Raw genomic sequence first — 24,215 nt, forward strand, 5'->3', positions numbered from 1 at the left:
CTGAAAAAGGTCATCAAGAAAACCAGTGGTCTGCCGGGCGTGGTGGGCACGCTTGCAATCCCAGCACTTGGGGGCAGAGACAGCAGGACCTCAGGTTCACAGCCAGCCTCAGCTGCTTAGGCCTTCTGCGACTGCGCGAGATCCCGTTTCAAAATAAAGAATAAAAAACAGTCCTGGTGTGTATCTCAGAGGCAGAATGCTCTTGTGTTAAATCCCCAGTACTGAAAAAAGATTGTATAATTTCCGATTTAAAACTTGGTACGAAGCTCTAGTGAGCAAAACAGTGGGAGTGACATCCAGACACAGCCCAGAACAGACTCCTCAGCCGGCCAGGTGGCTCTCACAGGACGCCACGGCCACAGGGCGAGCGGGGAAGGCTGTCTCCACCACCAACTGGCGGCGGGAAAACTGGATATCCACATGCAAAAGAATGAGCTTGAGCCCTTATCTGAAACAAGAATTAACTTAAAAAGATCAAAGACCTAAACATAAAAGCTAGAACTGAAAGATATTCAGAAAACACCTGAGGGAGCGTTCATGATGTTGAATTTGGTACTGACCTGTTGCACGTGGTAACACAGCATCAAAAGAAAAATAGACAAACTGGGCTATATCAAAATAAGAACATTCTACATTAAAGGACACTCTTAGGAGTGAAAAGACAGCTCATGGAGTAGGCAAAATATTTATAATTAATATGCCCGATAATGAGTTAACATCCACAATATATACGGAGCCCCTGCATCAACGAAACCCAATTGAAAAACCGAGCAAAGGACTTTGGGGATACTTCTTCAAAGAAGTTAGACATACGTCCAAAAAGCACATGAAAAGACGCTCCACATCACTGACCCTTAGGGAACTGCAAAAACAAGCACTGAAAGGGCACCTCAGACACCTGCGGCTGCTGATGGAAGAACGAGGTCAACTGCACAGAGCCCAGAAGAGCGCAGCCGCAAAGCACCAGGTGCGGTAGGTTTAGTGCGTCTGAGGAAGGTGAAGGGCTGTAGACACCCCAGCGCCACCTCCACGCTCTGCCGCACACTCAGCAAACACTAGTTGTTTTTCATATTGGGGGCTGAACTCGGGCCTTCTACTTCAGAGCGATACAACCAGCCCGTTTTAGTTTTTCTTTTGAAACAGGGTCTTACTAAGTTGGTGTCTTGCTGAGGCTAGCCTCAAACCTATTATCCTCCCATCTCAGCCTCCCAAGTACTGGGATTACAGGTGTGTGTCACTGCACACCAGCCACTGGCCCTTTTTGAGAAGCTCACTGTGTGTGTGTGTGTGTGTGTGTGTGTGTGTGTGTGTGTGTGTGTTACTGGGGATGAAACCAGGGGCCTTCTACTTCTGGGCTACCTCCCCAGACCTATTTTGTTTTTTTATTTGGAAACAAAATCTCACTAAGTTGCTGAGAGCCTAGATTGCTGAGGCTGGCTTCAAAACGTGATCTTCCTGCCTCGGCCTCCCCAGTACTGGGATTACAAGCAGGCAGCCAAACTCACTGTTCTGAAACCCCCTGGGTAAAAGAAGGAAAGACTCCTTCCGGGCACGTTAGCCGTGGATGAGCCTTCTAGTTCTCTGGTGGGACACTCCAGCTAGACTCGCTGTCTTCCTAGAAGAATGACCAGGGCCCTCCAGGTCAGGTGAAGCAGCTCGCCCTCCCTCAGGCCTCTTCCTCGCGTGACTTTCTGGCCCCAGAGGCTCAGGTCCTGGGAAGCATCCCAAGCCCTTCCCAGGGTGCTCCAGAGACCAGTGACTTCTTCCTTAGTTAGGAGTCTTCAGACATTAAAAACTCTGCAATACTGCAGAGAAGAAACTCAAGGAGAGTCCTAGGATCTGCAGTGAGAGGGCAGGACACCTCCCCGAGGCCGAGCAGCCTTTGCAAATGTCACATGTAAAGAATGAGGCCGCTTCGCCAGCCCAGCGGGCGCTTACCTACGCCCGCGTTGTTGAACATGCCCGGGAGCACCAGCATGATGTGGTTCGGCCAGTACTTGCGGTAGAGCGGCATCTCGTATTCTTTGACTACTAGCAGGTGGAGGTGGCTGATGCCCTCCATGGCGTGGAAAAGGTTCAGCAGTCCATGCTCGTGGCGCCCACTGGAGGGGGTGAAAATAGGGCTCTTGACCGCATTCAAATTCTGCTGGAAAGGAACCAAGAGACCAAAGCGAAGATAAGACCCTCCGCGTCAGCAGCTCCGAGAGCCCGAGCCGAGGCGGCTGCGGCCTCTCACCCACCTTGTCGGACACCAGGGGCAGCCGCATGCTCTCTAGGTGTCTTCCCTGCTTGCTGAAGACAAAGTGACTCTCTTTGGACTTGGGGATGATGAAGTAGAGCTGGACCTCTTCTCCCAGCATAGAGGAAGAAAAGGTGAAGGCGTGAAGCGTGGAGTCCGACACCTACATTGCAAAGAAGTCAGCGTCAAGCCTTCCCGGCACTGCTGGCCGGGCACGTGGCGCGCTTGGAATCCCAGCATTCGGGAGGCAGAGACAGGAGGATCCAGGTTCTCAGCCGCCCTCCGCTACTTAGTGAGGCCCTCTGCAACTCAGCGGGGCCCTGTTTCAAAATAATGAGTAAAAATAGGGCTGTGGGTGTTGCTCAGAGGTAGAATGTCCCTGGGTTCCATCCCCAGTACCACACAGAGACAGAGACAGAGACAGAGACAGAGACAGAGAGGGAGAAGGAGGGAGGGAGGGGAAAGCAAACACATCACTTAGTAGCTGCCACTGACAGGACAGCCATGCATCTATTTTGTGTGCAGGCGGTACTGGGGATAGAACACAGGGCCATTCTGTCTCTCCAGCCCTTTTTATTTTTTGTTTTGAAACGGGTTTGATACGTTACTGAAAGTCTCATGAAGCTGCTGAGGCTGCCTTCGAACCTGCAAGGCTCCTGTCTCAGCCTCCTAACCACTGGATTGTAGGCGTTCGCCGCCACGCCCAGCCAAGCACCTTGTCCCTACACGGCCTCCTCCTGGGCAGAGGAGGACGTGTTGCCACTGTGTGCGTTCCTCCTGCCGAGGCGCAACTACTCCGGGGTAGAATGCCCCTGGGTTCCATCCTAATAACACACACAGACACCCAAAAAACCTTATTATATAATAATTATTCAGAGATGGGTTACTGAGGGGTGGGTTAATGGCAGGGTGTACTGCCACATGGACACCCCAAAGCCCCCAGTTACAGGAGAAAGTGCCTCTCCTCTGTGTGCCGGGTCAGATGGATTGAGTACCAGTTCTTCCAACAAAATAGGTCTGACATCATTAAAATGGCTCTGCGGCCCCATCTTTTCGGATGACACTGGAAGCCAGAAAGGTTTACACAGTCATCTAGCTCAGAACTCTGGCTTCAGGTAAGACCATGTGACTCCTCGAGCCAAAGATAAATCTAACCTATTTCTTAAGTGACTGGGAAGCTCGCAGGCTCTCAGTAACCCATCTCTGAATAATTATATAATAGGTCTGCTACTAGGGATAGAATGCAGGAACATTCTCCCTCTGAGCTACATCCCCTAGGCCTAATTTTTTATTCTTTGTGTGTGTGTGTGTGAGTCTGGAGATGGAACCCAGGAGCATTTGACCTTCAAGCTACACCCTCTGCCCTATTTTGTATTTGTATTTGTATTTTATTTTTTTGCAGGTCTGCGGATGGAACCCAGGGGCATTCAACCACCGAGCTACACCCCCTGCCCTATTTTTTTCTTTATTTTGAAACCGGGTTTCACTGAGTTGCAGAGGGCCTCACTAAGTAGCTGAGGCTGTCCACGAACCACGATCCTCCAGTCTCAGCCTCCCGAATGCTGGGATTATAAGTAAGCGCCACCACACCCAGCTTGTATTTTTTTTTATATTATTTTATTTTTTTTGAAGATTTAAAGAAGTTTATTAGAAAGATAGAAATACAGAAAATAGAAATACAGCCCCATGTCAAAATGGCATGAGGGGGTGACTCGAAATGAATACACCCTTGTATTTTTATTTTGAAACAGGGTCTAAGTTGCAGAGGGCCTCACTAAATTGCTGAGGCTGGCTGCAAACCTGGATCCTCCCGTCTCTTTGGGATTACAAATTTGTGTCACCACGCCCAGCTTATATAATAGGTCTTTACATGCTTTACAGTGCAGACAATTTTAGTTTAACAAAAGGAAAACATCAGTTTTTATCAGTATCCAGCATCCTGGCAGGTTTTCTAGTAGTTTTAATCCAAATAATTATATTACAGAGAAAAACAATATTATAGTGCTTTTCTTAAATTCTAGATCATTCTACTTCACAAATGTGGAAATATTTGTAGTACTATATGCATACAGAAACCATATGAAGAGAGATTTTGAAAAATTTTTAAAAACAATGGTGTATAGACCAGAAGACTGTGTTTTCTATCATCTCCTCCTCCTTCTCCTTCTCCTCCTTTTCTTTTTGGTACTAGGAATTGAATCCAGGAGCATTCTACCTCTGAGTTACACCCCTCTGAAATCTAGTTCTTATGATGCACTATCCAGCTGGGCGTGGTGGCGCACGCTTGTAATCTCCTTGCTTGGGAGGCGGAGACAGGAGGATGGCTTTTCATCCCGTCTCAGCTTAGTGAGGCCCTCTGCAATTTAGTGAGATCCTGTTTAAAAATAAAAAATAAAAAATAGGGCTGGGGGTGTAGCTCAGAGGTTGAACGCCCCTGGGTTCCATCCCCAAAGAAGCGGAGTACAGGGGTTGGAAGTGTAGCCCAGTAGAGGAGCACATGTGTAGCATTTATCAGCTGGCCGGGAGCCAGCTCAAAACAAAAGCAGCAGCCAGATACTAGGGGTACTGGCTCCTTTTCGGTATTTTTCTCTCAGTTGTTACTGCACAAAACAAACACGACTCCACTGGCCAAAACCATCCCAAGCAGGAATAAGGTATTACTGGGAAGCCAAGTGTGGTGGCGTGTGCCTGTAACCCCAGGACTTGGGAAGCTGAGATAGGAGGACTGCAGGTTCAAGGCCAGCCTCAGCCACTTACTGAGACCTTGCTTCAAAATAAAAACAACTGGAAGTGTATCTCAGAGGTAGAATGCCCCGGGGTTCCATCCGCAGTATAAAGTAATCCACCTTTTACCTCACCCCCCCCCTCACACCGGGGCGGGTGTGTAACGGGGAGGCAGGCCGTGGGAGCCTCACCTGGGAGGCGGCGGCGAAGTCCATGTACTGGCGGCACTGCTCACAGTGGTGGAAGGTGTTGTACGCGGCGTATTTGGTCAACATCATGGACACGGTCTCTCGTTTCCGAGGCTCCTCGACATTGCATTCCTTTGTTACTTCTGTGTATAAAGAGGCAAAATCCATCATTCATGATATGCACGGAAAGCCCCTTTGCCTGGGAGGAAGCGTCTCTGGCTCCACAGGACTTTCCCAAGCTCGCCATCATATGCCCTGAGAGACATGCCCGAACACCAAGAGCATGTGCGTACACATCGAGAGGGAGGAGCAAACCGGGGAATGGCTGCAGCTGCTCTCGGGTTCCACTGCCCGGCCTGCCCTGGTGGGCCCAGCCTTCAGCGGAGCCTGAGGCCTGCCCTGGTGTGTGCCCAGCCTTCAGCGGAGCCTGAGGCCTGCCCTGGTGTGTGCCCAGCCTTCAGCGGAGCCTGAGGCCTGCCCTGGTGTGGGCCCAGGCTCCAGAGGAGCCTGAGGCCTGCCCTGGTGTGGGCCCAGCCTTCAGCGCAGCCTGAGGCCTGCCCTGGTGTGGGCCCAGCCTCCAGAGGAGCCTGGCGGCCTGCCCTGGTATGGGCCCAGCCTCCAGAGGAGCCTGAGGCCTGCCCTGGTGTGGGCCCAGCCTCCAGAGGAGCCTGGAGGCACCAGCACTGACCTTGTTTGACCCCAGCCAGCTTCTCCGTGTAGACGAGGCTCATGAGGCTGTACTTGGGATCGTGCACAGTGACGTCAAAAGGCATTTTCCTGAAGCTCTCGATGTCGGGCCAGGGCTCGCCCTCGGACTGGTTCACATCACTGCCTTCGCTGTGCCCTGGGGCAGGAAGAAGGGGCACAGACAGGCGGTGAGCCCGCGCTCCCCCTCAGTGCGGTGGAGAGGGTGGCCAGAGCATAAAGCCCAGATGGGCAAACGCACTTCCGAGAAAGTGAGCTCCCTTGTCCCAGGGTGGGAGGAGCCAGAACTGTCTGTCACAGGAGCTCCGGCTCTCTAGGGACCCAGTTCACAAACCCCCAGTTCCTAAGGTCAGCTGACTCCTGCCCAAACGTCAACAGCCTCATCGGAGTGACTGCCATTCTTAGAGTTTTAGCTGTGGGGTTTCAAGGCAGTGACGCCCAAGGGATTGTAGGACACGCTGAGCAAGGGGCTTCTGCAGCTCCAGGCTGAGGCCGCCCTCAGAACAGGGGCAGAATCTCTTCCTCCCCAGACTCCAGTCACCGTGCCCAGATGTGCGGCCAGGACTGAATGCCACCAGGGCAAGGCTCCGTCCTGCCTGGCCCCTTACTCTCACACTAACCAAAGCCAACCTCTCCAAGTGCTCAGTTCTTATAAGCTTTTTTTTTTTTTTTTTTTTTTTTTTTGGTGGGAGGGGATTTACTGAGGATTGAACTCAGGGCATTCTACCTCTGAGTTACACCCTCAGCCATTTTTATTTTTTATTTTAAAACAGGGTTTTGTTAAGTTGCTGAAAGTCTCCCTAAATTGCTGAGGCTGGCCTTGAACCAGCAATCTTCCTGTTCCAGCCTACCAAGTACTGGATTACAGGTGTGTGCCTGGCTTCTTAGGAGCTTTGGGGATGTTTATCTTAGAGCTAAGACATGGACAGGCACAGAGTGGGTATCCAATAGATGGTATTATTAATAAAATAAAGTTGAAATAGTTTACGCTTAAAGGTAGAATGGAAAAAGTACACTTTTGGGGGGGGAGCCTAAAGACTGGAAATATATGTATTTTGGGGGGGGGGTACTGGGGATGGAACCCAGGGGCATTCTACCTCTAAGCTTCACCCCCAGCCCTATTTTTTTTTCCAGGTCTGGAAATGGAACCCAAGGGCATTCCACCTCTGTGCTACATCCCCTGCCCTATTTTTTATTCTTTATTTTGAAACAGAGTCTCAGTTGTGGAGGGCCTAAGTAGCTGAGGCTGTCCGCAAACTGCGATCCTCCTGTCTCAGCCTCCCAATGCTGGGATTACAGGCGTGCACCACCATGCCCAGCTCCCAGCTATTTTTTTTATTCTTTATTTTGAAACAGGGCCTCCCTAAGTAGCTGAGACTGTCCACAAACCACGATCCTCCTGTCTCAGACTCCCAATGCTGGGATCACAAGCGTGTGCCACCATGTCTGGTTTAAGAGATACACTTTCAAGAGAGAATGTGGGCCACCTCAAGACTGAGAGAGGGGCCCAGCTATTATCTTTTTAATACAAAGAACTGAGTTGAAGTTTGTATTTTATTTAACATTTCAAGCCAGGCACAGTGGGCTCACCTATAATCCCAGCTATTCAGGAGTCTGGAACTTGAGGATTGCAGGTGGAGTCTGGGATTGAAGGACTGCAGGTTTGAGGCCAGCCTGGCCAACTTAGTGAGACCCTATCTAAAAATAAATAATAAAAATGGCTGAGGACATAGCTTGGTGGTAGAGCGCTGCTGGGTTCAGTCCCCAGTACTGCAATTCATTAAATTTGACTTCAAGTGTCTTCCAGCTTAAGAAGGTGTCGTGCCTCCCCGCACGACCGCATTCACGCGCACTGGAACGGGAGACGGTGCTCCCTTCTGCAGCGCATACGCCAGGAGCGAGACGCTCCAGAGAAGATGAGTGTGGCCCGGCCAGGGAGGACAGATCCCCGAGGAGGTCCATATTTTTTGCAGGTAAATGGATGGACCTGGAGAGCCTCATGTTGGGGCACAGAGAGTGAAGGTCATAGGTTCTGTCTCATCTGCGGAAGCGAGGGAGTAATCAGGAGACAGAGGCCTCCAGACAATGGAGGAGAAACGTCAGCGGATCCAGGGAACCAGTGAAGGAAGAGCTTCCGTGGACGGCACGTCCGAGCGTGAGAATCCCAGCGTCAGTGTCTCTATCACGGGGGGGGGGGGACCCCAGTGCTGTCACCGCCGTTACGAGCTGAGACCACAGTGCACCAATAAAGCAGAGAAATATCACTAAACACGACGAGGGAGGGGGAAGACCGCCAAGGCTCCCCGTGCCAGGGAGCATCTGAGGACAAAGCACGGCTGTGAGTGCGCCCCGGAGCCCGGGAGAGGCCGGCAGGCCCGCCGGCTGCCGCTCCCGCTCCGCTCTCCCTCCCGGCCCAGGCAGAGGGCCACTGCCTTCCTACGCTTGAGCCCAAAGTCCTCTCCCTGCTCTCCACCTCAACTGCGGCTTCTTAGCTACCACGGGCACATGCCTTCCCTGACCCCCACTCACCGCCCTCGGTCTTATTCGGACTCAGAAACCAGGTGCGTCGTTAAGCCAGGATGCTCTAAGGGCCCTGACTCTCAGGACAAGGAGCAGAAAGGGTAAGACTGAGCCACTGAAATGGTGAATCCCAGGGATCTTGACCCATCCCAGGACCCCGGCATGCTGAGTTTTCCTCTACTCCCCCACCCCGCCTTCTCTTCACAGCTGGAGGCACTGGTCCTAATAACAAAGCGAAGGCAGGGGAGTCTTACCATTGGCTCCAGGCTGGCCAGCTGACCGTGCCTGTTCAGAAGTTAAAGAGCCCCCCTCCGAGGAAGAGCCCCTTCTGAGGGTGCCCGGAGCCGCCAGCATTCCTAAAGCCTAGCTGCCCTCTTCCTCCTATGGACGAGAACAGCTCTCTCCTGTGTCCTGGGGTCAGTGGAATCTCTCCCTACTGCTTGGACAGTGAGCCCCAATAAAGAGCCAATAAATAGAGCTGGGCGTGGTGGGCACACCTGTCATCCCAGCACTTGGGGCTGAGACAGGGGGATCGCGGTTCACAGACAGCCTCAGCTACTGAGTGAGCCCTTTGCAACTCGGTGAGACCCCGTTTCAAAACAGAGAATAAAAAATAGGGCTGGGGGTGTAGCTTGGAAGTGGAATGCCCCTGGGTTCCAACCCCAGTACCACACACACACACACACACACACACACACACACACACAATCAGCTGGCGTGGTGGCGCATGCTTGTAATCCCAGCATTTAGGAGGCTGAGACAGGAGGATTGCACAGGTTCAAAGCCACAGGTTCGAAGCCTCACTGAGTGAGGCTCTCAGCAACTTAGTGAGACCTTGTTTCCAAGTAAAGTAGATCTGGGAGTATAGCCTGGAGGTAGAAAAGCCCCTGGGTTCCACCCCTAGTACTACAAAAAGAAAAAAGTCAATAAATAATAAATAGTTGTGCATGAGAAACCAGGCATCCACCCATCTAGCCTCATTCCCAGCCCTTCTCCTGACCTGGGCTTGGGGTGTTTTTTAATACTGGGAATTGAACCCAGGGACATTTTGCCTCTGAACTATACCCCCACCATCCATCCATCCATCCATCTCTCTCTCTCTCTCTCTCTCTCTCTGGAAACAGGGTATCACCAAGTTGCTGAGGGTCTGGCTAAGCAAATTGCTGAGGCTATCCTCAAACCTGTGATCCTCCTGTCTCAGCCTCCCAAGTACCGGGATTCCAGGCTTGCGCCACTGTGCCAGGCAGCCTGCAGCTGTGTCCCCCTCTGTGGGAGCCTGGAGATCTGGTACAGCCCAGTGGCGACAGACATGGAGACGTGTTGGGAAGATGGGAGTGTGCACACGTGTGTCTACAGCCCTGAGGAATGGAAGTCACATGATTGCGTGGGGCTGATTTTACCCACTCTTGTCTGCACTAGTTCTTTGGGCTGGCCATAGAGCAGGCCTAATTATTTAAGGAAATCAAGCGGAGTAAGATTTTCAGGAGCTGACCTGGCAGAGGGTCCCACAGGCAGCCCCCATCTTCAAGGGACCTGAGAAGAACCTCCCCAGGGGGCCTCCGTGCCCCCCACAGTCCCCAGCAGGAAAGGCTTCTTTGGTGCTGGGGACTGAACCTAGGCCTCGAGCGGGCTGGGCAAGTGCTTGGTTCCAAAAGGGATCATCGTTTGCACCCCAGCCTCTCAAGCCCCCGCCCAGTATCTTACAGCAGAGGAGAAGGGGTTTTATTTACTTACTTATTTATTTTTTTTGTGGTACTAGGGATGGAACCCAGGGGCATTCTACCCCTAAGCTACACCCCAGCCCTGTTTTCTGTGATTTTTATTTATATTTTTTGTGGTACTGGGGATAGAACCCAGGGGGATTCTACCTCTGAGCGACGCCCCCAGCCCTCTTTTTTATTCTTTATTTGGAAACAGGGTCTCACTAAGTTGTGGAGGGCCTCACTAAGTGGCTGAGGCTGTCTTTGAAACACCCTCCTTCCTCAGCCTCCCAGGTACTGGGATATTGGGCACGAGGCACATTGCCCAGCTGGGGAAGGGGTTTTATTTGTGGCACCAGCACTGGGTTCTGCACACAAAAATTTTTGTTTCATTATTGTAATCCTCTGTTTTCACTCAGATTGCAGTTAAGGCATAAGATAAAGCCAGGTGCGGTGGTGGTGCACGCTTGTAATCCCAGTACTTGGGAGGCGGAGACGGGAGGATGGCAGGCTTGAGTGCAGCCTCAGCTACTCAGTGAGGCTCTCTGCCACTCGGCGGGGCCCTGTTTCAAAACAGAGAATAAAAAATAGGCCTGGGGGTGTAGGCTGGAGGTAGCATGCCCCTGGGTTCGAGTTTCGCCACGTACACAAAAGTAAGATGTGCGCTGGCTAACCCACAAAGGACTCGGATCCTGAATTGGAACGTGCCCTGGATGCTGACACCCGCGAACACGATGAATCGCATGTTATAACAGCTTCACCGTGTGGCCAATTAACCCAACACGTCCAATAGGTAAGTGCCCGGCCGCTGGCTGGACCCGGCAAGAGGGAGGTCCTCCTGATGTCCAGGGGCTAAGGGGCACCCCCGGCGGAGGAGGCCGGGGCGGAGGAGGAGGCCCGGGGCGGAGGAGGAGGCCCGGGGCGGAGGAGGAGGCCGGGGCGGAGGAGGAGGCCGGGGCGGAGGAGGAGGCCGGGGCGGAGGAGGAGGCCGGGGCGGAGGAGGAGGCCGGGGCGGAGGAGGAGGCCCGGCGGAGGAGGAGGCCCGGCGGAGGAGGAGGCCCGGCGGAGGAGGAGGCCGGGGCGGAGGAGGAGGCCCGGCGGAGGGGGCCCGGCGGAGGAGGCCCGGCGGAGGGGGCCCGCACTCACCCGTGTGGATCTCCGCCTCGTCGTACACGTCCACCTCCAGGAGCCGGATGAGCATGCGGAAGAGGAGCCGCAGGAACTGCAGGCAGGCGCCGGTCTTGCCCACCTGCGGGCGGCGGGGCGTTGGCGCGGGCCGGGCGGCGCGCCCCTCCCCCGGGGCGCCGGCCTACCTGCGGGGGCCCGGCCAGCAGCAGGCGGCGCGGGTGCTCGGGCGCGCGGAAGTCGGCGTGGTGCGGGCGCGGCGCGGTCCAGCGGCGGCAGTGCAGCGACAGGTCGCGGGCGCCGGGCGCGGCGGGCGGCCGCAGCGCGCTCACCCAGGCCACGTCGGCGTGCGGCAGCAGCGCGGGGCCCGGCGGCCGGCCGCGGGGGCCGCCCAGCAGGCCGAGCGCGGCGCGGGACACGAGCAGCACGGGCGGCCGCGCGGCGGGGCCTGCGGGGGGCGCGTCAGCGGGCTCGGGCCTCCCGCCGCCCTCGCCCCTGGGGTGTGCGGCGCCCCCCCCCGGCCCGGTGAACCCTTAGGGCTCTGGTGATGGGAAGAGGCCTGCCGGGGCGGGCGGGGGCGCGGGGGCGCGGGCGGCCGAGGCCGTCTCCAGGTAAAAATGTAAAAATGGGTCTGGGGGTGCAGCCCGAAGGGAGAAGGGCTTCCAGGAGCCCCAGTGCCACCAAAGTAAATTATAAATAAAGAAATGAAATAAAGAAAAGGCCGCAAGCCCGCAGCAGGGAGTGCACCTGCTAGGGTTCAAAAGGGCGGGCTGCGGCCCGGCGGGCGGGGCCGACACTGGACACCGCCATCCAGGGAGGTCGAGTGACCAGACGTGAGCGCCAGGTCCCCACCAGCTAGCTGAGTGACCGGAGGAGACACGGGACCGCGGGGCAGGCCGAGGTCGAGAAATGTGTTTATGGTGGGGTTTTTTTTTTAATTCTTAAAATTTCTTCTGCGGCACTGGGGATGGGACCCAGGGACATTCTGCCTCCAGGCTACACCCCCAGCCCTATTTTTCTATTTGTTATTTTGAAATAGGGTCTGAGATGCAAAGAGCCTAAGTAGCTGAGGCCGCCTGCGAACTCGGATCCTCCGGTCTCAGCCTCTGAAATGCTGGGGTTACCAGTGTGCGCCACCGCGCCCGGCTGACACATGTCTCTAATATTTATCCTATCACCACCTCTTGCTAAAGTTTCCCCGGGGCCGTCTGGCGTTCAGCCATCTTGCTTCCCAGCACCCTTCCCGGGCGGAGAGGGCAGGAGCCGCACCCCTGGCCCGTCCCTCCCCTGCAAGGGGCCCAGCGCCTACCCGGCGTCCCGGGGACCGCGCTGCCGTGGCTCTGCGGCCGCTCCAGGTCGAGGGGCAGCTGCTCGGAGTCGTTCTCCAGGACGGGGCCCCGCTCAGGCTCCTTCCCGCTGAGGTCCAGGGCGGCGCTGGGCCCCCGGACGACTTCCTTGGAGACGTAGCCGCAGGCCAGCCCCACCTCCTGCTCCAGGGCCGTGCGGGTTAGGTAGCTCGAGTCGATCAGCCGGAGGTCGCAGTACTTCAGAGACCTGCCCAGAGTTCACCGTGAGGGCGGCGAGGCCCTCTGGCCGGGGGCGCAGTGTTCGGGCCGCTGGCTGCCATGGCCGGCCAGGCACTGGCTGCCTCTTCATAGAACCGCGCTCTGCCACCTCCCAGCCATGACACCCTCAACTTCTCTGCCCTTCACGTTCTTCAAGTACAACACAGAGCTGGGCAGTGCGGGCCATGGAACCATTGCAAGAGATGAACACGTGGCCGGCAGCAGGTGTTCGGGCGGCCTGGCCCGCACAGTGCCCACCTGAAGCCTCCGTTGTCTTGAGGGGATTGGGAACCGCAGAGTAACACAGTACTTTATAAAGCACAAATATCAGCCGGGCACGGTGGCCTGCACCTGTGATCCCAGCACTTGGGAGGTTGAGACAGGAGGATTGAAGGTTAGAGACCAGCCTCAGCAACCTAGTGAGATCCTGTTTCAATACAAAAAATAAAAAGGGCTGGAGGTGTAGCTCCGAGGTAGAATGCCCCTGGGCTCAATCACCAATACACCAAACACACACATAAAAAATAAAAAAAATTAAAAAACCGGGCGTGGTGGCGCACGCTTGTAATCCCCGCGCTTGGGAGGCGGAGACAGAAGGATCGCGCAGGTTCAAAGCCAGCTGCGCTGGCGTAAGAGACCCTGTTCCAAAAATATAAAATAGGTCTGGGAGCGTAGCCTGGAGGTAGAAGGGCTTCCAGGAACCCCAGTACCACCAAAAAAAAAAAAAAAAAAAAAAAAAACCAACGGGCGTGGTGGCGCACGCTTGTAATCCCAGCATTCGGGAAGCTGAGACCGGAGGATCGCGGTTCGCAGACAGCCTCAGCTACTTAGTGAGGCCCTCTGCAACTCAGTGAGACCCGGTTTCAAAATAAAGAATAAAAAAAATAGGGCAGGGCGTGTAGCTTGGAGGTCAAATGCCCCTGGGTTCCATCCCCAAACCCGCAAAAAAAAAAAAAAAAAAATAATAATAATAATAATACCGGGGATGGTGCTCTGAGGTAGAAGGGTTCAATCCTAGTACCAAAAACAAAACAATAAAAAAAAAATTACAAACCAAGTGTAGTGGCACACACCCGTAATTCCAGTACTTGGGAGGCTGAGACAGGAGGATTTCAGGTTCAAGGCCAGACAGAGATCCTCAATTTAGACCCTGTTTGAAAATGAAAAAATAGGTTTGGGAGTGGAGCTGAGAGGTAGAATGCCCTCTGGGCTCAATCCCTAGCGCCACAAACAAAACAAAATAAACAAATACACCCTCCATGCAGTTTTCCTCCCAGCCTGTCCCACTGCCTGACTTCTGTGAGCAAACATTCCTGAACATGGCTCCCTCCCTTTCCCAGAACTGCGAGGTGCTTTCTGGAAACTGGCGGAGACAGTGGGGGAAGCCTCTGCCGTCATCCCCTGCCTGGAACCATCCTCTCCTGTTACCTGCAAACAGCATCTGTGAGCTCAGCTGGGCGCGGGCGGGAACGTGGAAGGAATCGGTCAAACCGTACCTGGGGAAGGTTTCTCCAAGAGGGTCTTTGCCTGTTAGAATGACGATGCAGGGCAGACCGTCTAGATCTTGATACGTGCGAGGGACCCAGTCTTCTGGCTCGTTTCCCCTCCAAGTCTGCAGAGAGAGACCCACGTGATACAGTCAAAACTCCTAATGAAGCTTTCACCTCTAAAAGGCTTTTTAGGTCCAGATTTTAAATGCTCTCTCTCTCCTCTCTCCTCTCTCTCTCTCTCTCTCTCTCTCTCTCTCTCTCTCTCTCTCTCTCTCTTTTTGTGCGGGTCTGGGGATGGAACCCAGGGGCATTCAATCTCCGAGCTACACTCCCTGCCCTGTTTTTTTATTTATTTTGTTTTTGTTTTTGGTTTTTTGGTGGTACTGGGGTTCCTGGAAGCCCTTCTACCTCTGGGCTACACTCCCAGACCTATTTTTACATTTTTATATGGAAACAGGGTCTCCTAAGCCAGCGCGCGCAGCTGGCTTCGCGATCCTCCTGTCTCCGCCTCCCAAGCGCGGGGATTACAAGCGTGCGCCACCACGCCCGGTTTATTCTTTATTTTGAAAATGGGTTTCACTAATTGCAGAGGGCCTCACTAAGTAGCTGGGATTACAAGTGTGCGCCACCACGCCTGGCTCCTTTTTTTTTTTTTGGTGGTACTGGGGTTCTTGGAAACCTTTCTACCTCTGGGCTACACTCCCAGACCCATTTGTTTTTTATAATTTTTTTTTTTTGAAACTGGGTCTCTTAAGGCAGTGTGGCTGGCTTCGAACCTCCGTGATCCTCCTGTTTCTACCTCCCAAGCACCTGTCTCTACCTCCCAAGCACAGGGATTTCAAGCATGCGCCACCAAGCCCGGCTTCCGGCTCCTATTTTTTATTTTAAAACAGGGTCACACTGAGTTGTAAAGGGCCTCACTAAGTAGTAGCTGAGGCTGTCCACAAACCACGATCCTCCTGTCTCAGCCTCCCAAATCCTGGGATTACAAGCGTGCGCCACCACGCCCATGCATGGCTTGCGCTACATTTTCTAATGACTTCTACTAAGCGCACATATATATTGTAATTGCTACCTTAAAAAGCAAAAAGGACGCACTTCTACGAGAACATGGCCTTTAGATTGTGTTTCAATAGGATAAGATAGGAGACCTTAGCAACACCAGCCAAAAACCCCAAGTGAAACATCCCAGCATCGCAAATCTCACTGACGTCCTGGCCACGCTATGTGACTCAGGACATGAAACACACGCCCTCAACAGTGGGGACCGGCCGGCTGGCGTGACTGAGAAAAGAATCTCAAAACTCCAGCAAAGCAAGCGCTTCCTCCATCCTTCCTCTCCCTCAATGCCTGGTATTGGAGATTAAACCCAGCGGCAGTCTACCTCCAATCTGTGACCCCAGCCCTGTTTTTTTTTTCTTTCTCTTTCTTTCTTTCTTTCTTTCTTTCTTTCTTTCTTTCTTTCTTTCTTCCTTTCTTCCTTCCTTCCTTTCTTTCTTTTTTTTATTTTGAAACAAGGTCTCTAAGTTGCAGAAGGTCTTCTAAGTTACTGAGGCTGGCTGCAAATCTGTGATCGTCCAGTCTCAGCCTCCCGAGTACTGGGATTGTAAGTGTACACTAAGACATCTAACTTATTATTTTTTTTGAAACCGGGTTTCACCTCTTTGCTGAGGGTTTTGCTAAGTCTCTGAGGCTGACCTCGGACCTTGGACATGTGATTCTCCCTGGCTCAGCCTCCCCAGTACTGGATTGCAGGTGTGCGTCACCACACCTGGCTGAAGCAAGTATTTTCGATGAAAAATAATTAAGTTATTCACTTCTATTGGTTATTTTTCTCTTTCTTACTTTATCAACTCTAAAAAGCACTGAAAAGTAAGTATGGTTTAGGGCCTCCAAAGAGACTTGCAAGAAGGCTAAAATATTGCCTGACTAGGCTGAATCGAGGGAAAATAAACTGCTCTTACTTTGAAGAATAGTGCAATTTCCCGTGGCTTTTCAAAGAATCTATTAAGCACCCATTTCTCATTGATATGTGTACATATATACACACACACATAAAACTCTTTAATAGAACATCGGCTTGAAAACATGAACATCAGAGAAAAGGAGAAAAACTCTATCAGCTTGAAATAGATTTTTCTATTTTAGAACAGAAAAAATAAACCACATCAAGTGAAAAATGTGGTTGCTATTATTTAATATAACATGTAACTCTGCTTTCTAGCAGGTTTCTAGCAGGAGTTACTATCAGAAATGAACAAGCCGGACGTGGTGGCGCACGCTTGTCATCCCAGCATGGAAGGCGGAGACCGGAGGATCGCGGTTCACGGACAGCCTCAGCTAACTAGTGAAGCCCTTTGCAACTCAGTGAGACCCTGTTTCAAAATAAAGAATAAAAAATAGGGCTGGGGGTATAGCTCAGAGGTCGAATGCCCCTGGGCTCCATCCCCAAACCCACAAAAAAAAAAAAAAGAAAAGAAAAAAAAAAGAAATGAACAGACATTTCTTCTTCCTTTTTTTTTTTTTTACCCAGGGGCAGTCTACCTCTGAACTGTATTTTCACCCCTATTTTACTGTTTATTTTGAAACAGGGTCTCACTAAATTGCTGATGGCCTTGAACCTTGAACCTGGGATCCTCCTGTTTTAGCCTTCCAAGTACTGGGATTATAGGCCTGTGCCATCACCAGCTGAACTGACATTTCTGATAATGCTTTAGGGAACAAGGACTAAGAAGGTACTAACTAATATACAATTTTATTTATTTTTTATTTATTCTTTTTTTTTTTCTTTTTTTTTTTGTGGTACTGGGGATGGAACCCAGGGGCATTCTACCTCCAAACTACACCCCCGGTCCTAATTTTTAGTCTTTTTTATTTTTTTGAAACAGGTCTCACTGAGTTGTGAAGGGTGCCGCTAAGTAGCTGAGGCTGTCTGCGAACTACTATCCTCCAGTCTCTGCCTCCTGAATGCTGGGATTCTAAGCATGCGCCACCACGCCTGGCCCACAATTTTATTTTTAAATAGAAGAGTATTTTCTTTCCAAATCACAAAGTGTGGTAAAAAACAAATCTACCAGGCAAGAGATAATATAATAGGGTTTGACTGGTGATTTGTTGATGTCTAAGAAAGATATAATAAAGAAAAAACAGTATTTAAAAATACAGCCAGGTGTGGTGGTGCAAGCTTGTAATCCCAGCATTTGGGAGGCTGAGACCGGAGGATCATGGTTCGCGGACAGCCTCAGCTAACTAGTGAGGCCCTCCGCAACTCAGACTGTTTCTATATAAAGAATAACAAATTGGGCAGGGAGTATAGCTCGGAGATCAAATGCCTCTGGGTTCCATCTCCAGACCCGGAAAATAAATAAAAACAAGATAAGAATACATATACCCACAATTCTTAAGACAAAATTTCTATAATTTGTAAAACTAAAAGAAATGTAAGCATGTCTATGCTTTTACTTGTTGCCATATATATATATATATATATATATATATATATATATATATATATATATATATATGTAGCAGTACTAGGGATGGAGCCCAGGGGCATTCTATCTCTAGCTACACCTCCGGTCCTATTTTTTATTCTTTCTTTTGAAACAGGGTCTCACTGAATTGCAAAGGGCCTCGCTAATTAGCTGAGGCTGCCTGTGAACCTCGATCCTCCTGTCTCAGCCTCCCGAATGCTGGGATTACAAGCGTGCACCACCACGCCTGGCTGTATTTTTAAATACTGTTTTTTCTTTATTATATCTTTCTTAGACATCAACAAATCACCAGATTTTCCAAATTTTATTTGGAAAAAACCTATTTCCAAATAAAATACAAAAAAGGTCTGGGAGTACAGCCCGGAGGTAGAAAGCCTCTGGGTTCTACCCCCAGTACCACCAAAAACAAAAAAAAGACAACAGAAAAAACTGGACAACGCTGAGTTCCAGGACGATACGGGGCTGAAGACCAAGGAACTCCTATGGGAGCCTCACATGATTGCTGGAGGAATTGGTTTATTTAGATTTAAACCTGTATCCTTCCAAAGTGCTTGTCATTTGCAAATTAACAATCAAACATAAGAAGGAATTAGGAGTTGGCACAAAAGTGAGATCATACCATGGAAGCAGCGCTGGACTTTAACCAAGGTGAGGGAGAAAAGGCACACCCATGCTCTCCTGAGGATGGTAAAGTTGCTAACTTAGAAATAAACAGGCGACCCAGGCCCGTCTAGCAAGAGGTAGAGGCTTAGATGCAAATATCCCAATATGATCTAATAATTTCACTCCTCTTTAAAGAATAGGAACAGGATGGACTGGTACGATCCATGGTTGTGAGAAATGGGACTCTGTGTGTGGATGGTGCCTGGAGGCTCTCATGCAAATCGAGGGAGATGCTGCTTTGGGAAGTACTTGCTCGAGGCCCTCCTCTATGGCACTCTCTCAGCACCGTGGTCCTCAGCGAGGCCTGCGCAGACCAATCGCCCTTTACATGTCCTCAGTCTTTTGAGCTAGAGGCCAAGTGGAGAATCCCAGACTTGATTATATCTTTCAAACAATGGGCCAGAGGGGCAAATTATTGGAGCAGCCAATATATGTATATGCTGACCTAGTGGCTGGCCCTTCCAAACAGCCTAAAACTTAATCAGTATCATCGGACATCCAGAGAAGACCCTGCAGCCTATAGTTTCCAGGCAGGTGGTGCCACCCCTTGGGGGTGCTAGGATGAAATACAGATACATAAAAGGGTATGTATCTGTCACTTCATATTTCTGTTTATTTATTCAGGAAGGTAGAGTTCCAGAAGTGACGGACGCCTAGTGATTTTTTTTTTTTTCTGAAAAGGGGGTGGATAGCCAAAATAAGTTTAGCAACCTATGAGCCATCCCAGGCAACAAGATACGTGAGATTTCTTAGCTGCATTTTCAAACTGCCTCAAGCCCCATGTGTGAGGGGTTACACAGAGAGGAGGACTCGGGGCTCTGTTATTCATCCTAGGAATTCTGCTGTAATGTGGTCTATGGCCATAATTAAAAACCGCAAACATCTATCAATATCTAAAGTATAATCGTTACAACTTCTATAAAATATAGGTGTTTCTATTTTTAGACCATTTTATTTATTCTACTCGCTATCAAACTAAATACAAAACATTTGCTTTCCATTTTAGGTTATTCAGTTTAGGGTAGCTCATACAATTAAAAAAAGTTAACATTTGCAGAACAGGGCATGGTGCAGTGAGGGTTCATGGCCGGCCTCAGCAATGAAGGAAGACTCTCTTAGCCGGGCGTGGTGGGCACGCTTGTAATCCCAGCATTCGGGAGGCTGAGACCGGAGGATCGTGGTTCGCGGACAGCCTCAGCTACTTAGTGAGGCCCTCTGCAACTTAGTGAGACCCTGTTTCAAAATAAAGAATAATAAATAGGGCTGGGGGTGTAGCTCGGAGGTCAAATGCCCCTGGGTTCCATCCCCAGACCCGCAAAAAAAAAAAAATATTATCAGCAACCTAGCAAGACCCTGTTTCAAAGCAAAAAAGACACAAAGGGCTTGAAGGTAGAATGCCCCTGGGTTCAATCCCCAGCACCACAAAAGAAAAAAAAAAGTTTACATTTGCAAAATGACTTATAAACACTAAAGACCCCCAAACTAGAGCTCAGCTCTTCCTTTTGCAGATAGGACACTGCAATCCCCGGGGAAGTGCGAAAGCCCTCAGACCATGTGCCGAACTAGGGTTGTCTGGACCCACTTTAGCTTAGGATTTAGCGGGCGGGGTCCAGGTACTTTGTCAGTATAACTCAGAACTATACCTCGTTCACTTCCGTACCTGGATGAATGTATTTGATTAGGTGTTGTTTTGCAGACGGGCTACTGGGGATTGAACACAGGAGAGTCCTACTGCTGAGCTATAGCCCTAGCCCTTTACATTTTTTAATTTTTTCTCCCCTCCCTTTGGTGGTGTCACTGGGGATTGGACCCGGAGCCTCCTACCTCTCAGCCATTTTAATTTTTTTTTTTTTTGAAACAGGGTGTCCCTAGGCTGCTGAGGGTCCAAGTTACTGAGGCTGCCTTCAAAGCTCAGATCCTCCCATCTCAGCCTCCCGAGTCATAAGCATGCAACACCATGCACAGCTTATATTTTTTATTTTGAAAGAGTAAGCTGGCCTCTAATCTACAATCTGATCCTCCTGTCTCAGCCTTCCAAGTACTGGGAGAATAAGCTTGTGTCATTGTGCCCTGTTTGATTAAGTGTTTTTTAATGGCTGGGATGTATTGGATCATAAAAGTCCCCAGGGGGAAAAAAAAAAAACTGAGCCCGGCATCCGGTAGGGAGTTGGGTTAGTTGATTGCTGCCTGGCAGGAGGGGTCGGGGACAGGCTGTGCAGAGGAGCAGTGAGAACCAGAGCCATGCACGAAGCCCTTCTGTAGGACCTGGCCAAGTCTCAGTCCGGCCAAAGCTCGGGGGCTGGGGGTCCAGGCCAGTACAGAGAAACGACAAGCTGTGCAGAGATTCGCATGCACGGGCTAGAGGTCGTTCTAGAGGGTTACTGCAGATGAAATGGAACACCTTACCGACTCTAGCCATGAACTGACAGGTGGGCTGGATGGACAGAAAAGAATTAGTGAGTTGAGGGTACGTAGAGGGGTGCCCCACAGAGGCCAGACAGAACAACTTACCTTTGTAAAAAAAAATTTTTTTTTTCTGAGAAAACAGATGGCCGTGTGCTAGGTGCATCTCGAACAAGGCCAATAAACAATGGGTCAAATGGGGTCATCGCACTGTTTGCATCTGCAGCTGGAAAGCAGGGAGACCAACTGCTGCACGTGCTGACGCGGCGGGACCGTCCCTACACGCCGGTTCTGATGAACGAGGGCACGTCCGTCCCTTCGTTTAGCCCTGACACCGCCAAGGAAGATCAGACTCACACGAGCGCAAAACTCAATTAAACTCGAGCTTCCGAGCCACCTGGGCAGGATGCCCAGACAACAGAGACAAACGGTATTTGGAGGAGGAGGAATGTTTGTCGGTTGCTCACCTTCAGTCGCGCCACAAAGTGAGCCGCGACGCTGAGTTCAGAGGCTGGGTTTCCCAGGATGATCTCAAAGCGGTACTGCAGCCCCAGCTTGTCGCGCACCTCCTGCAGCCGCTCCTTGGCCAGCATCGCCAGCTGCACCGAGGGCACCCGGATAATGAGCATGTGGCCCCTCCCACTTCTGTTCTTCCCTGGGCAGCTGATGAGGTCGTCCATAATGCTGAGGGTTTCCGGGGTGCTGTGGTCCCGGAGCGAGGCCACGGTGGTGAGAGCCATCAGGGCCTCCGAGTACTGCTGGATGAGAAGGTAGCAGCGGATGACCATGCTGTGCAGCCGGGGGTACCTTCAAAAGAACACAGGCAGCTCAGCGGCGCGCTCCGGACAGGTGGCCCGGGCAGTAGAGCGCAGGAGAGGCGGGGCGGGGACGGGGGCCACCGGCCAGCGTGATCGCGGGATCCCACACTAGAGGAAGCCACAGAGAGGTTAGCTGAAGAGTCGCAGGGCGGGGCTGGTCTGCTACCCTAGCTCCTCCCCCTCCTCTTCTTTTTTTATTTTTTGTGGTGCTGGGGACTGAACCCAGGGGGTATTCTACCTCTGAATGACACCCCAACCCCTTTTTTTTTATTTTGAAAAAGGGACTCAGAAGTTGCTCAGGCTGGACTTGAACCTGTGATCCTCCTGTCTCAGCTTCTCCAGTATTAGGATTCCAGGTGTGTGCACTGCCCAAGGTGCTCTCCTCTCTCTCTCTCTCTCTCTCTCTCTCTCTCTCTCTCTCTCTCTCTCTCTCTCTTTTTAGAGGTACTGAGGATTGAACCTAGGGACATTCTACCTCTGAGTGACACCCCTAGACCTTTTTATTTTTTATTTTGAAACAGTGTCTTGCTAGCTGAGCGCATGCTTTTTGTGTGTGTGTGTGGGGGGGGGTCTGGGGATCGAACCCAGGGGCATTCGACCTCTGAGCAACACCCCCTGCCCTATTTTGTATTCTTTATTTTGAAACAGGGTCTTCTAAGTTGCAGAGGGCCTCACTAAGTAGCTGAGGCTGTCTGCGAGCCGCGATCCTCTGGTCTCACCCTTTCAAATGCTGGGATCACAAGCGTGCGTTACCACTCCTGGCTGGGCACACGCTTGTAATCCCAGTACTTGGGAGGCTGAGACAGGAGGATCACAGGTTGAAGGACAGCCTCAGCAAGTAGTGAGACTCTTATCAACCTACTGACAACCTGCTTCAAAATACAAATAAAAAGCCGGGCGTGGTGGTGCATGCTTGTAATCCCCGCCCTTGGGAGGCTGAGACAGGAGGATCGCACAGGTTCAAAGCCAGCCTCAGCTACTTAGTGAGGCTCTCAGCAACTTAGTGAGACCCTGTTTCCAAATAAACTATAAAATAGGTCTGGGAGCATAGCCCAGAGGTAGAAAGCCTCTGGGTTCCACCCCAGTGCCACCAAAATAAAAAAAAAAATAATAATAATACAAATAAGATAGGGATGGGGATGTAACTCAGAGGTAGAATGCCCTAGTTCAATCCCTAGTACCACAAACAACAGAAACAAAAAAACAGGCTCTTGCAAACTAAATTGCTGAGGCTGGCCTCAAACCTGTGATCCTCCTGTCTCAGCCTCTCACGTACTGGGATCACAGGTGTATGTCACTGTGCTGGCTCACCCCAGCTTCCTAAAGTGCTGGTGATGGACTACCAGCAGCAATAATTGGGAGCTTGTTGGAACCACCACCCTAGATGAATTTAAACAGAATCGGCAGCCCTAACGAGACTCTCGGCTGGTTTACATGCACAGGAAATTCTAGTTGGGTTAATTGTGACAGTCATAATGGATAATCCCAGGATCCTCACCTCTTGCTGGTGCCACGGGTTCAGAGTGGCAGCAGTGCCACCTTAGTTCTCTGATGCTTAAGAATATAGTAAAGGAAAATGAGACATGAATGTATCTATGGTGTATCTGGCATTAAAATGGTAACTATTACTAATTTGAGATCAGCCCCACAGAGCAGGAACTATCATACGGGGTGCCCTGTTGCTGGAGGGAGCTGCCTGGAGGAGGAGCTCCCCCTAGTGGCGTGGTCCCCTAACACCCAGACCCAGCCCAGCCAAGGCGGCCCAGTGGATCCCAGCTTGCCGGCAGCCAGCCTTGGGACCTTTCAGTCTCTGCTCCGCTGGCGGTGCCGATGCTTAAGGCTTAGGGTTGTTTTGTTTTGTTTTGTTTTTGGCTGGCTCATGTAGAAAAGCCAAAGATATAACAGATTATGACCTTGATATACAGCTATTTACATTTCTCTCTGAAAGTATGTGTGTGTGTGTGTATGCGTGTGCACACACACATTCAGGATTGAACCTTGAACCCAAAAAGTTTTGTTTTGAAACAGGGTCTCACTAAGTTGCAGAAGCTCTCACTAAATTCCTGAGGCCAGACTGGAACCTGCAATCCTCTTGTCTCGGCCTCTCAAGTACTGGGATTACAGACATACGTCACAACACTCAGCTAAAATTATGAGGTTTTTTTTCCCCCTCAGTACTGAGGGTGAAGCCCAGGGGCATTCTACCTCCAACTACACCCCAGCCCTATTTTTTATTCTTTATTTTAAAACAGGGTCTCACTGAGTTCTGGAGGGCCTCACTAAGTAGCCGAGGCTGGCTGTGAATCTGTGATCCTCCTGTCTCAGCCTCCCAAATGCTGGGATTACAACATGCGCCACCATGTCTGGCTTCTATTTATGTTTCTTTTTTTTCTTTTTTGGTGGTACTGGGGTTCCTGGAAGCCCTTCTATATCTGGGCTACACTCCCAGACCTATTTTATTTTTAGAAACAGGGTCTCTAAGCCAGTGCGGCTGGCTTCGAACCTGCGTGATCCTCCTGTCTCTGCCTCCCAAGCGCGGGGATTACAAGCGTGCGCCACCAACGCCCGGCTCTATTTATGT

The 24,215-nt window shown here is 51.2% G+C and overlaps 1 protein-coding gene across 1 annotated transcript in view; it reads right to left on the reverse strand.

Annotated features, from left to right (window-relative positions):
• The window catches only part of GREB1L (GREB1 like retinoic acid receptor coactivator), a gene marked incomplete at both ends in the record, with an annotated part of 118,033 nt that overhangs the window by 14,539 nt on the left and 79,279 nt on the right, over positions 1 to 24,215 (reverse strand). Inside the window, 9 exons of the mRNA XM_080714718.1 lie at positions 1,939 to 2,143; positions 2,241 to 2,402; positions 5,155 to 5,294; positions 5,840 to 5,995; positions 11,223 to 11,325; positions 11,390 to 11,649; positions 12,511 to 12,755; positions 14,263 to 14,378; positions 21,284 to 21,623. Of these exons, the coding sequence (XP_080570844.1) occupies positions 1,939 to 2,143; positions 2,241 to 2,402; positions 5,155 to 5,294; positions 5,840 to 5,995; positions 11,223 to 11,325; positions 11,390 to 11,649; positions 12,511 to 12,755; positions 14,263 to 14,378; positions 21,284 to 21,623 (1,727 nt within the window). The remainder of the gene's footprint in view (positions 1 to 1,938; positions 2,144 to 2,240; positions 2,403 to 5,154; positions 5,295 to 5,839; positions 5,996 to 11,222; positions 11,326 to 11,389; positions 11,650 to 12,510; positions 12,756 to 14,262; positions 14,379 to 21,283; positions 21,624 to 24,215) is intronic.

Source organism: Muscardinus avellanarius (genome assembly GCF_963383645.1).
Source record: "Muscardinus avellanarius genome assembly, chromosome: 17".
In the NCBI taxonomy this organism is placed as follows: Eukaryota; Metazoa; Chordata; class Mammalia; order Rodentia; family Gliridae; genus Muscardinus; species Muscardinus avellanarius.